Consider the following 14373-nt stretch of genomic DNA (forward strand, 5'->3'; position numbering starts at 1 on the left):
TTCCCAGTTTTCCACAGAGAACCCCTCCCCAGGAGTTCATGGGCCCAAGTTTAAAACCCCTGAAATCCCGGAGTGAGTCACAGCTTTCCCTCTGCCTCGCTGTGTGATCTTAGGAAAGTCACTCCACATCTCTGAGCTCCATTTCTAGGCAGCCTCAGAGTGGAGGTGAGGATTTGCTGCCCCAGTTTGGGCTTCTTCAGATGATGTCCAAACACTTTAAAAGTGGAAGAGGGCACTGAAGCAGGAAATATACACTTGGAGGTGTCTTATAAAATAAATAATACAAACCAGGAAGCTCTTGCATAGCAAACTCAACCATGGCTCTTTTGCAGGCATAACTTGACTTCCAAGCCTAAATTATAGTGTGGAGCCTCCCGAGATTGAGTGAAATGAGAAGGACAGAACAACTTGGAGGCATCAGAAGATTAAAGATGTCCACTCACAGGAATAAAACCAATAACCCAGAGTTCTGTAGAGTCATGGAAAAAGGAGTCAGTGAAAAGTTTTCAGAATGTCGGATTTTCTCTAATAGTGGATAGAGAATGACTATGGGGAGACATTTTAAAAAGCTTTCGTAACTTCCCCAAGTTTGTAATTTTGTCACTCATTGCCTGTTTCCTGGGTGGGATTTTTTTTAAACTACTAGTTTAACTATTAGTTTAAACTACTAGTAGTTAAAAAAAATCACACACACAGAGAAAAAAATGTGAAAATGAGTGTGTATATGTCCATGAATGACTGAAAAATTGTGCTGAACACTGGAATTTGACACAACATTGTAAAATGATTATAAATCAATAAAAAAAGTTAAAAAAAATAAATAAAATCATTCACCTAACACACACACACAAAAAAATCACACACAAAAAAGAAAAGGTGGTCTATATCACTAAACATCAGGGAAACACAATGACATATCACCTCGCACCTGCTAGAATGGCTACCATGAAAAAGACAAGATACGACAAGTGCTGGTGAGGACGTGGAGAAAAGGGAAGCTTGGGCACTGTTGATGAGACTGTAAATTGGTGCAGCCACTATGGAAAACAGGATGGAAGTTCTTCAAAAACTTAAAAATAGAACTACCATAGGATCCAGCAATTCCACTCCTGGGTATATATGCAAAGAAGATGAAATTATCATTTCAAAAAAATATCTACACCTGCATGTTCACTGCAGTATTATTCACAATAGCCAAGATATGGAAGCAAACTAAACATACGTTGATGGATGAATGGATACAGAAAATGTGGCATATATATATATATAATGGAATATTATTCAATCATAAAAAAGAAATCCTGCCATTTGCAACAACATGTAATAAGTCAGATAGAGAAAAGACAAATACTGCATGGTCTCACTTATATGTGGACATCAAATTCATAGAAACGGGAGAATGGTGGTTGCCAGGGACGGAGGGGTGGAAGAAATGGGGAGATGTTGGTCTGAGGGTACAAACTTCCAGTTGTAAGAATAGGTTCTGGGAAATCTAATGTACAACATGTTGACTGCTTAACAGCAACAAAAAAAAAACCCCATAAAACCAAACAGCAAGTCAGTTGGGAGCTGGCAGGTGTGGCCTCTTGCTCCCCTGCTGACCTGGCCTGAGAGTGAGAGCGAGTAGAAAGGGAGAGACATGCAGAGACACGCAGATGAGAGGGAACTGGAATCCATCATGAGGACTGTCATTTACCAGCCAGTAATCATGCACCAGGCCTTTTATCATGTATTTCCTCACTCAGCAGCCCTAGGAGATATGTACAGCCATTATGGCCACTGTACGTTTGGAGGAAACGGAGATTTAGAAAAGGACAGAACAAGAGCCTGAGATTCTAAAACCAAAGCAAAAGAAAACAAAAACCAAAAAACCAAAAAACAAAAACCCAGCATAAAATGGTGGGGCTGCATCTCTCACTCTCTAATCCACTGCCACCCAGAAGACTGTGAGAAGAAAGGACTGGAAATAAAGGATTTGGGATGTTACTAAGGCAGTAAAACTGAGGCTGAGGCATAATCGGCAGAGGACTTAATCCCAGGCCACCTGATTTTATTTAGGAAATGACGTAGTGACAGGGCTCTCTTCGCCCTGGTTTCAGAGTCCCTGCCCAGGACAGAGAATGTGTCTTTGGGGAGAAATTTGGGGCCATTTCATACATTCCTGCAGCCAAGCAAGAAAAGAAATTAATCTCAGGCTGAATGCAGTGATTTGAGTTCTTAGCTACCTGCAGGGGTAAGAGTTCATATTTCCTGAACAGACTGCCTTTAGCTGAGGGCAGAAACTATGAGAATTTTTATATTTTTATTATTGTTATGGTTGCTTGAACATACGTATACTCATTGTCACATTATTTTTCGCTGTGAGCCACCACAGGATCTTGTATGCATTTCCCCGTGCTTCACAGTATAATCTTGTTTATCTATTCTACTATCCTTCATCACTTTTCTACTTGCTACCTTCTCTTCTGTCAGAAGACAGCCCCCTACCCTCACCCCAACCCATGACAAAGAAGGTTTGGGTCTTTGGCACCTGGTTATCAACCTGTAGTCCAGATTTCCCGTCTTCCCGCTGTAGGAGTTCGGGCATGCCAAAGCTTCTCAAAGTCAGATCACCCTTGCATTTCATCTTGATTTACAGTCTTCATTCAAAACCTACCCCCTTCCACTCACTCTTGTCTGTCCCCTCCAATTCCATCTTCTGAGCCTTCGTCAGTGATGTTACATTGCCTCCTCCTCAGAGGTAAAGGATGGTTGTTTTCTGACTAATAAACAGAAAGACACTCTAACTCTCTGCTAATCAGACCAACAAAAGAACGAGATGACGTTCGCTTCTCAGGAGATTGAAAAAAATTAAACAAATGGTCCTATGGAGTGTAGGGACGATACCGGAAAACAGATATTCGGGGGGTGGGGGGCAGGGAGTGGGGAGTAAATTGGCACGGGGTTTCCGAAGGACAATTTTGTAATAGCTATTAAGTTTAAAAGCCCACATTTCTTTCAGCCTAGCATTTCTCCTTCTTGGTCAGCACCCTAGCTAGAGAAACACTTGCATCAACACTTAATGAGGCCCTTGCCTGCAAGGATGTTCACTGCAGACTGGAACAACCTAAATGCCCCTCAGTGGGCAGTGGACACTCTAAGTACCCAGAGTATAAAACAATGTAACAGCACTTTAACATAGTGATGCAGATCTACATGGACCACAAAACAAAGTGGCCCAATGCATACTGTTAGGCAAGTGAAAATGCAGAAGGCTACACACAGTAAGATAGTATTTCAAAAAAATCCATACACAAAACAAAATTGCATATTTCTGTATCTACACCCACACATAAGGGAATAGGAAAAGTTCTAAAGGATGATCATCTTCAACTAACATCGGTGATTAATTCAGAGGAGGAACTGGGATTAAAGACAGGGAGTCAGAGAGAATGTTATTTCTACTTAAAAAAAAAACGTATCTCTAACAAAAATGCACGAGTGGCATATTGGCGTGATTTAAAATACAGTAGTAATATTTTGGAAAATGAATGGGTGACTTTCCTCCTAGGGTTCCTAGTTTCAGGACGGAAGTGGCTGAGGAAGAAGATGGGGGGAGGGGTCCCAACAGAGGGGTTTCAGAAACGCGGCAGAGGAGGGAGGGAGCCAGCTTTGATGCTTTGATCATGTTTCACTTTCATCTCAGCTTGTGGGAGGCTGCAGGATGTGACCACAGTGGGACCAAAATAGCAGCATCCCAAGACAAGCCTGCGGCGGATGACAGACTGTCCCACTGCCAAAGACAAACCACTCGCAGGCACACAGCCCCCTTACCTCTTGGCTGAGAAGTCACTGACTCACTCACGTCCCACAAAGTTGACTGGACAACCCAACCTTTGGATGTTGGAAAAAACAAAGGAAAGGAAAAAACAAACATAAGTAGGTGCCTGTCTTCCTATTTGGTGGGCCCCATTGTCCCCCTAAACTGACTTCTGTCATAAAAAAAAAAAAAGGAGAGCTAATGTTCACTGAGCATTTAGTACACTCCTGACATTGTTCTAAGTGATCTATGTGCATTCTCTCATTAATCCTGAGAAAGAGACACGGGATAGGTGTTTTATCATTCCCATTTGACCAGTGAGGCAGCGAAGGCACAGAGAGATTAAGTAACTTTCCCAAAGTCACACAGCAGGTAAGAGGCACGGTTTGTACCCAGGCAGTGTGAACCACCCTCCTACCCTGCCTCCCCTTATCTTACTATCACAAGCATTGATTTCTTTACCCCATGGATGTCTTTTTCCCTCTGCTTGATTATAAGCCCCATTAAGGTAACAGCTACCATTTGCCTGCTTAGTAAAGTGCCAGGCATGAATCTAAGTTCCTTATATGCATGAAGTTACACAACCGGGGCCAGAGACCCCCGGGGGAAGTAGCACAACGGGCAGTCAAGCCCAGGCAGTCCCCTATCGCTTCTCCGAGGCTGTGAATCATATCTTATTTTCAGGGAATTCTCTGCCCCCGGGCCCTTGTAAAAATACCTTAAGAAGTCTGGCTGGATGGATGAAAGCACAAGTGAATGAAAGAATTCTCCCTCCCCTACAAACAGCCAGTAAGTCAAGTGAGTACTCCCCTCGGGGCTTTCAACAAAGAAGACTGGTACGCTTGGAACTGGGGTGAGATGGTGGAGCACCGCCAAGCACAGGGTGGGAAGGCAGATATTCTAGAGAATGCGTCAAGGTCGTGGGTCTTCTCTGTCTGTCTGTCTGTCTGTCTGTCTCAAATCTATAGGGACAAATGAGTCATCAGTGAGTTCTTGACACCAGTTTGTCCCAGGCGGGCATCGTGGTGCACAGGATCCAACAGTCATCTCTAGTCATCCGATTCAGTGACGCTCTATTCAGTGTTCCTCCTCAATCTAAGGGGCGAGGAAAGAAAAACAGAGAGCCGGGGCCACATACCTTTGGCTGTGAATAAAGCAGTGTCTCCAGAAGTCTCCTCAGTGCTTCTCTGAGAGGTGCTAGAGGGAATGACAGTTTCAGACTCTGGAAGAGAAAAAAAGTTTGACAAAAAGCAGCAAAAAATAAGTGTGCTAAGTGGTGGGATTCGGGGCTATTTTTATAGTGGTCTGTGCTTTTCTATAACTATTTCAGGTTTTCTTCAAGGATTGCAAGTCATTCTTAGAATCTAGGGAAAAAAAGACAAATGTTTTCTAAGATGATTATTTTAAAGGCCAAAGGAATAAAAGGTACGTATAAAAATAGACTTAGGGTTCACGGACTTCAGGTGACTACTCAGAGTATAAGAGAATTAGCCAACTCAATACTGTAAAGTTTAAATTAGTCCAGACCTTATTAAGGCAGCTGAAATGCCTCAGCTTTCAAGCTATCTCATGACCAGTTTTCTAATATTCTTATCTCAAAATCAGAGGTGGACACATGGTGGGATCTTTGATAAGCCCTTATCTGGAGCTAGTAATTCAGTGAGAAGTCCAAGATGCAGGATCAGGAAGGATTCAGGAGGGAGGGAGGGAGGGAGGGAGGGAGAAGAAGGAAAGAAAGAAACGGAGACCTAATTCATCATCAAGGGGAGTTTTAAGGCATCTGGTGGACTTTCCTCAACCAATTTCTAATGCTCAAGTCAAGACTTAAGCCCTGGTAGGATGGAACTGGAGTCTGACCCAGGGTGACGTTTCCTTGTTCTTCAATAAGCGTCTCCAAGACTCCTGGGAAGTCAACTGGTGAACCCAAAATGCTGACCCTTCAAAAGCAGAAAGGGAAAAAACAGCAACACAAAAGGAAACTGTAAGACAACAAAAAGGAACAATTTAGTGAAACCACACTCACACACACACACACACACAGTTATGGGCTGAATTTTGTCCCCCTGCAGACTTGTATCTTGAAGCCTCAACCCCCAGTAGCTCCGAATGTGACTGTATCTGGCGTAGAGCCTTTAAAGAGGTAATTAAAGTAAAATGACATTATATGGATGGGCCCTAATCCACTCCGACTAGTGTCCTTATAAAAAGCTAGGACACAGACACACACAGAGGGAAGACCATGAGAAGACACAGGGAGAGGACAGCCATCTACAAGCCAAGGGCAAAGGCCTCAGAAGAAACCAACCCTGTTGGTACCTTGATCTCAGACTTCTAGCCTCCAGATTTGGGAGAGAGTAAGCTTCTGTTGTTTAAAGCCACCCCATCTGTGGCATTTATTATGACAGCCCTAGCAAACTAACACACAGACGCAGACACAGACACACACCGACCACAGAGCAAACTGCTGGGCTGCCCCATTCAGTAGGAGAGCCCTCTTCCCAGGGATCTAAGCTACAAGTGACCAGCAGAAGGTACAGAATGGCCAGGTGACCCAGGTACCTGCAGTGAGGATGGGCCCTTCGGTGGGAAGCTCAGGGGTCAGAAGAACCGTGTCTTCCTCAGGAAGGGAGCTCAGTGTTGTTGGAGGGCACGTGGTTGCCACTGCTGTGAGGGCAGTGGTGGTTCCCGTCTGAGGTGGTTCCCTGGCTGTGACCTCAGGTGTAGTCATGACCGTTGTTGGAAGCACAGCTAGGGTTGTCATCACAGGAGTGGTGGCGGCGGTGGTGGTGGTGGTTGGGCGGCGGGTGGTTGTTGCACGCGTGGTGGGGGGAGCTGCAACCAACAGAAGACACATCTGGTACCAAGCGGAGACAGAGGAAGAGGGAAACAATACAAATACAGCTGGCATCCGCCCGTGTCTCTGCGTTTCTGCTGCCTTCACCTGGTCCACGTGCCTGCTCCACTGTCTTGCCTATGAAAACTGAGTTTCCTAGCTCTAGTCTTGGCCTTTTTGATCTGTTCTTTACACTGTGGCTAGAGTAATTATTTTAATGACAAAACTAATTACGTCAGTCCCCTGCTTAAAACTTTATTTTACTGGGTCCTCCTTGCCCTTAAGATAAAGACCCAGCCCCCGACCTCACCCACAAGGCCCCACCTGGTCTAGATCTTTCCTTCCAATCTCAGGTCTTAGTCTACTATTCTCACTGTCCCCCAGCCCACTGGCCTTTCTTCTGTTCCTTGACCCAGTTAGTGACCTTCCAGCTGGAGGAACTCGGTACCTACTGTTCCCTACATCTCTCTCTGCGTTAGACTAACTTCCACTTAACCCTCAAGTCTCAGCTGAAAGGACACTTCTGCAAGGAGGTCATCCATGTTCTAGAATAACAACTTTTTTTTTGCCTTCTCATACTTCACCTTCACAGTATTTGTTGCATTTCCTAACGACACACCTCTTTCTTGATCATTCTTTAATGTCTGCTTCTCCTAGTATGCTGTAAGCTCCATGGGGAGAAAGTTGCTACTCATTTTGTTCTCAGCTACAAATCTAATACCTACCACAGTGTCCGCATGTAGCAGGTGCAGAAACATTGCATGAGTGAGTAAATGGACGATCGCATCAAAAGGGACCCCAAACGTAACATTCCAGTCACGCAAGGTGAGTGAGCGCTAGAGATTGGCTGCACTCATTGTACCCCTAGTTAACAACAGTATATTGCACACTTGAAAATTTGTGATTCAGGCAGAACTCATGCTAGTTAAAATAAATAAAATTATATCTACAATAAAATTAAATTAAAATCTAAAAAAAACACACACAAAAAGCAAGCTCAAAGAAGGCAACATAGGGTGAAAATGTAGTCTCTTTCAGATATTAAAGATTGGTTCATGTCCACCACTCACCCCGTCAACATTTGAATTTGGGTTCATTCGCTATAGTTACTCTACAGATACAACCCTCTCTTAAATTGCTAATTTTCCATTAACTTTAATGGATCAGAAAGGCACCATTAGTTGCCAGTGAACTTAGATGTGACCTCATAGAGTATTGAGGTCAACCAGTATTTTATAAAATAGCTGGTTATATCAGGCTTGAAAAGTGAAGACTTGGATTGGCATCATTTGACTTCAACAAATCCGAATAACACCTTCTGTCTCACAAAGTGGCTCTGAGAGACCCATACACCAATGCTTATGAAAACTCTCTAATGGGAAGCATCCACATCAGTTGTTCTCCAATTTTAGAGAATTAGAGCCACCCAAGATGCTTGTTAAGCGTCTGGATAGCCAGACCCTGCCTTCCAAGATGCCAGTCCCGTTAGGAACAGAGCCCGGGAACCCTCATCCCTGGTGCAGATTAACACGGAGCCGACGTGGAGACGCCTCATCCCAGACAAGCAGGAAACGCGATCGTTGCTAGCGCACCTCAACCACAGGCCGCGCCCAAGCAGCTCCAGTCTGTAGGAGTACCACCATATTTCCAATTTCATCAAAAGCAACCGACAGTCACAGAGAGAACACTTCAAACCTGCTGTAACCATCTCCAAATCCCCCTCACCTGTTCCCTCTGCCAGAAGTTGCAAACTGTTCATTTAATGGGCTGAAGCTGGCCCACGGACACATTTTATTTCGTTCACCCAGTATGTTTGAAAATTTTGAAATCTTTGCCAAGATGCCAAAATCAATATAGTTCACATCAAAATGGGGAGACCAGCAAACCCTGGGCCCAAATTTCTGCGGCCCCCTTGATAAGCAGCAGCTGCTTCAGATGGAACCTGCAATTCACTAGCTCCCTTCCCCCACCGCTCACCCTCTCCTCACTCACTTCTGCGGCCTCCTGGGCTCCCAGGGGAGCTTGCTCCAGACTGTGGCGCCTCTACTGGTAAACACGCCTCCGATTTAATCTGCCCGCTCTTTACTGAAGCAGCTCCAGCCTCTCCAACACCACCCACTGACTCCATCCGTCACCCATCCACCACGGAGCCTCTCCTTCCGCAGACACGCGCCCCTGGTGCTCACCTCTCCGCAGCTGCAGCCGAATGTTCTTCTTTACGTCGTTGAACCAGCCAGGCACCTCTACGCGGCAGCAGTACACACCGCTGTCGCCTTCGTTGGTGTTGAAGATGGTCAAGGAGATGTCCCCTCTCCCGATACTCCCTTGAAGTGCATATTTTGCTGACTTCTTCCAGAGCACACGCGACCCGTCGGTGTAGAGAAACTCCTCGGTGCATCTGGATTTGGGGCACTGGCCTTTGCCCCAGCACATGCTGTTGCTGTGATGAGACCAGGAGGAGTATATGCAGGGCAAAGTCACTGACTGACCCAAAAACGCTGTCACGACAATCTCTGATGCCGCCGGAGCTGTGAGGAAAGATGAGAAAACTAGGTGGTGAGGTGCTCAGACCTCTCAAATATGCTCCACAGGGATTGTGCAGATGGATACTGCCGGGAAGATGAAGAGTCGTGGTGTGCACGTTTCTTTGGCCCAAGTTCTGGCATGCCCTTCGCTGCTGCTAAGCTCCTAACCCCACACCCTTCCATCCTTCAAGTGGAAAGAGTTGACCACCTGAGTTTCTGAACTCATCTCCACAGCAGGACCTTTTTGCCGATTTAAAAACTCTGATCTTGAGTACCATTCAATACACCAGTAAATTCTCCAGTGAAAAACCCTGACTCTTTAACCCAGTTCCACTAACTCATATAACAAGGTCCCCAAACCAGCACTCTACCCAGTGTATCTCAATAGGCAGTGACATGTCCTACGGACTTGGATGCCTCAAATGGGTCTCCTTCCATCTTCCACATGCAGGCCATGGCAGGAAGACAGCCTGTTCAACTCTATTCCGCTGTCCAACTCCCCTTTTACTGCTGGATATAGAAATTAATTGCTCTGGATCATTTGTTGTTAGAGAATATGAACTTAGGCAGAGTTTGTGGATTTTTTTTTTTAATGTTAGAACTGGAGGAGAATCACAGGAGTTATTTAGAATGGCAGCTGTGACTTTAAAATGCTGGAGGATTAGGTTTAACCATGTTAGCTCTGTGAAATAAAACATATCACCATCTCCAGAATGAAGTATCTGTGTTTCCCAACTTCACCTGCTCCTCAGCATGACCTGGGGGAGCTTGCTAAAATTACCTATTTTATTGCCCAACCTTGAGTCAGAATCTCTGAGGTTGAGATCCGTGGAAGTGTACATCACCAAGTTCTCCAGGTCATTCTGATGTCACTGACCACTCAGTGTTTGAGGACCACCGGACAGCCTCTTCTAAGACTATCTCCATCTCTGAGGATCTGTGAAACATTTTCACTGCAGCAAATGTGAAGCCCCTTGGTTTAACTGAGCATCAGTGATTGTTCTAAACCAAATCATACTATTGAAGGGAGAGCCAGGCAAATGTAGCTCCAGATCATAAGGAGGACATCCTGCTCCTTCTTGGGTACCTAGATCTCTGCTCACTGTGATCTTCAAGGTATCCTCCTGTAAGGCTTTCCACCCACTAGCGCTGCGAACCCCGTTGGCTACGTTGTATGAGACATGGCCAGTGGCACCCTGTTTCTCCCTGACCCAGGTGTCACAAATTTCCAGCTATTCCTCTCTGGGAGAAGGTGAGCAGAGCCTTAAGAGTTGCCCAGGGAGGAAGCAAAACGAGATACTTGCTGGGTTTTTCAGAGTGGACTCACATGATCAAAGGTCAGTCCAAATTCAGACCAGCCTGGAGCCTTCCCTGAACTCATCATCTCCTTCCTTTGCCACAGTGGAGATGTTTCACAGACTACAAACGCTGTGGAAGCCCCGCAAGAAGCCAGGAAAAAAATTATCATCACCCTCAACTGTGTTAGCTGTGCAGAACCCGCGCACTTGAAACCAATACCTTCTAAAATATGAGCTTGTTCCTATGAACATTTGGTAAATTAATAAAAAATATGGGACAGAATTATTTCTACTGGAGATTCAACGTCTTATTTTCCCAAGTACCACAATGTAGAAGGGGGCATCAGACTTACTCATAAAGAAAGACTCGATAGAAAAACTGGCAAAGGATAAAACAGGCAATTCAAAGGTAAGGAAATATGAATGGCCAGTAAATTTTACCTATTAGACTGGTAAAAATTTAAAACACTGATAATATCAAGTGTTGGCCAGACAGGGACCTAGGAGATGGCTTAGCCTACCTGGAGTGAAGTGGGGTGTGAATGCAAATAGCCATATTCCGGGGCAACGTGGCAGTTTCTGTCAACACTAAATATGCATGTGACCTAGCTGAGCCTGGGCGATTTCCTATTTTGTTCTCTATTCTAGAAAAGCACACGTGCGCGAGGAGACCCATCTGCCAACGTGACCGTAGCGTCATAGGTACGCCAATGAAATGAACAACGTGTGTGGGGGCGTGGCCAACCTGCGGCACAGTCATTCCATGGAACCACATCTAGAAAATTAATAGAATCAGAGTTGTATCCGTCGGCGTGAAAATGCCAAGCCTTATGAATGCATGAAAAGGGGAAATTTCAAACAGACACATAAAGAACAAACTCTTTTATAAAATAAATAAACCCGTTTGCAGATTTTTGTGGGCACAGATGTGTGCAGGTAAATGTCTAGAAAAGTTTCTGGTGGGACTACACAGCCAACTCTGTCAGTACGTCCGTGATCAGAGGCGAGGGCCTGGGGTTGGGGGTCTCAGTGAGAGGGATTTTAGCTTTACAGCATTTTAATTTTTCCACCGAGGGGGTTTCTGTATTACTCATTAGATTAAAAATAAGTGTTTTTAAAAAAAGGGAAGCAGGTGTGGCAGTAAAACACCCATTAGACTTACAAGGAAAACCTCACTCTGCCAGTTACTGGTTTTGCTTTCTTTGGAAGACAGCCACAACAATCCTAACCTTATTACCACCACAAAACAGCGGGGCCAGATGATCCTCACCTCAGAAATGCTTCTCAAGTTCCGACGAGATGAAGTGTTAGATGCCACATGAAATTACTAAACGATTAGTGCGAGTAACCAAGCACTTCAGAATTTATAATTAGGATAAGAAACTATTCCTTCCAGCTGTAAAAGTATCCTTGGAGCAAAGGATCATTGGTATTAAACCAATTTCCCTCTTTTAGGAATCACCCAGGATAGTAGCAAAAACCCAGATTCCGGTGCCAGCCTGGTTCCTTCTCTAGCTGGTGACCTTAAGCAAGGCACTTCCCCAGTCTGAGTTCTCGGTTTCACCATCTACGGAATGAAGGGTTTGACTTGGCATCTTTTAAGAGCACATCTTGCTCTGATCCTCGGTAGGTGTGAGCAGTCAGTGTCTTCTAAAACGGTTGTTTTTAAAAAGGCACACACACACAAAAAAACCAAACAGAGATCATTCACCAGATGCTGCCTTCTTCAAGTACAGTTGAAGCCCATTCAGTCAGTGTCCAGCTGGCAGCTGGAAATGTGGACATAGCAACTTTCAGCATCACCAAACCCTCCACGCCGACAGCTCCCCGGACAAGATAAAGACCAATCGAAAACAATGATAAAGAAAATGACAGGAAACACTTTCATCCCCTTAACTCCAAAAGAGGGTCTGGGGAGAGAGGAAGCTAAGTGAGCAATTACTGCGGGGTGACAAGTTCCCTAACGGGGGGACTCCAGGGAGGACTGGAACTCGTAGCAGAACCACTTAAACCAGTTAGGAAGCTACGGGTGGTCAGGAAAAGCCTGACTTAGGTGGAGACCTGAGGATGCATGGAGTTACAGAGGAAAGAAAGGCCGAAAGAACACTATGACAGAGGCTTGTTTCTCGTGGAATGTAGGTGTTTACACCTGAAGCACATTTGAAAGATTCATGTGCAGGTAACGATGAACTTTTAAAACTACAAGGGACATTAGACATTGTCTAATCCTAAAATCATGGATAGTTAAACTGGTCTTAACCAGGTCCCTCATTTCATGCACGGAAGGGCCATTGTCCCCAATGTCAGTGGTTAGTGACCGAGACCTGACTCCCGCTCAGCCCAGAGCCTTCTGCCCTACAGCAGCAGGATGTGAAGGTTTACAAGGGTCCATGCCAAGTGGACATTTGCATCATCCCAAACCTGGGAACAACGTGTGGAAAAGGTAAACCTCACCTTGACGCCTGACCCCCAGCAAAATAAAACAAAGCAAGAAGCAAACAAAAACTCCTAAAGACAAAGAGAAAAATAAGAATTATAATAAGGGCTTTTACCAGAACAAATTCCCCTGGCTCTGACTGTGCCAATGATACCTGCAAAGGAAGTTTCCCCATTTTATCTGACCCTTTATTTCTGTGTCTCTATTTAAATTGCCATTTCTGGTATGAACTTAAATACTCCCACCCTAAAATCCCCAAACCGGTCTCAGAATAAACCCTGTATAACAAAGGAAGGGAGAAACTCTCCAAAGAAGAGACCCAAGTGGAGGCAGGCATGAAGTGGGCTCCTGCCTCGCCGAGGCCCAGATCAGCCATGTCAATCCATCCCAGCGACGCCGGCGTGGACGGCCTGCGGACACTTACTCAGATAAAGCCGCCCGAGCTCCATCACCAGCCAGAGAATCAGAGGCCCTTGGGACATTGTGACTGTTGGCAGGCTCCAGAAAGCTGTCGGTCTGTCCCAATTCCATGTCTTATACTCCAGTTAATGCTGACAGGGCGGGACCTTGGGGTTTCATTTCTCTTTTTGCCTCATAATCTTCCCTTTCCCCCTCCTGAAGGGCCTTGCTCATTCTGGGATGTGTGATAAAATGTGCTGTGCTCTCTCTCCTGGCCGTGAGCATGTGTGTGCACACGTGTGGAGCGGCGGCGTGGGCGTACGTGTCCTCCTTGTCGGCTCGGGTGTGTGTGTGGGGTGTGTGTGAGGGGGGTGTGTGGGGGGGTCCTACAGGCACGGTGCGCATCTCTGCGTGTGCATGTGTGTGCACGCGTGTGTCAAAGATGCGTCAGCCACGGGCCTCCTGCCTACTGTGCAGCTGATGATAAAAGGCAATTAACTCTCCCCGCTGGTAGTGGTTCACACCTGGACTCCGTGTCAGAGCCAAAGGAGAGTGAGACAGGAATTTGGCTCTGCTCCCATTCTGGGCTCTCTCTCACCCAGACTCTTGGCCCCCTTGCCCTGATAATGGAGACAGAAAAGCAGGACTGCCATTGGCCATCACATAAGCCAAAACCACGGAGTTTATGGGGTTGGGAAAGAGAAGGTCAACAGAGGCAGCCTATGGTGATAGTTACAAGACAGGCTGAGGTAACAAACAAGCCCAAGGTCTGGGCCCAATTCCGCCACTTGGGAGTGAAGCCACTGGGTGGGGAAAAGCACAAAAGACAATTCATGAACTGGGTTTCAGGCTTGAACCAGATGAGATTTATGACCCTTCTGGACTCAGCCATACATCCAGCACCACAGAACCTGTTAGAGGAGGAATCAAATCAATGCTCACCAACCAGGTGTATTTTCTAAAACAGGTTCATCTCATCCTCGTTAGTTCTTGAATGCTTACTCACATGCCAGGCACTCTGCCACATGATCTAGATGTATGATTTAACGGTCACAACCCCAAGAAAAAGATAGTATTATTTT

The 14373-nt window shown here is 45.6% G+C and overlaps 1 protein-coding gene across 1 annotated transcript in view; it reads right to left on the bottom strand.

Annotated features, from left to right (window-relative positions):
* Positions 1-13472, bottom strand: part of TIMD4 (T cell immunoglobulin and mucin domain containing 4) — a 30574-nt gene extending 17102 nt beyond the window's left edge. The window contains exons 1-5 of the mRNA XM_010970039.3: positions 13317-13472; positions 8819-9160; positions 6359-6631; positions 4938-5021; positions 3814-3873 (exon numbers count right to left, since the gene is read on the bottom strand). Of these exons, the coding sequence (XP_010968341.1) occupies positions 3814-3873; positions 4938-5021; positions 6359-6631; positions 8819-9160; positions 13317-13374 (817 nt within the window). The 5' untranslated portion in view covers positions 13375-13472. The remainder of the gene's footprint in view (positions 1-3813; positions 3874-4937; positions 5022-6358; positions 6632-8818; positions 9161-13316) is intronic.
* Between the last annotated feature and the right edge of the window lie 901 nt (positions 13473-14373).

Source organism: Camelus bactrianus, chromosome 3 (assembly GCF_048773025.1).
Source record: "Camelus bactrianus isolate YW-2024 breed Bactrian camel chromosome 3, ASM4877302v1, whole genome shotgun sequence".
In the NCBI taxonomy this organism is placed as follows: Eukaryota; Metazoa; Chordata; class Mammalia; order Artiodactyla; family Camelidae; genus Camelus; species Camelus bactrianus.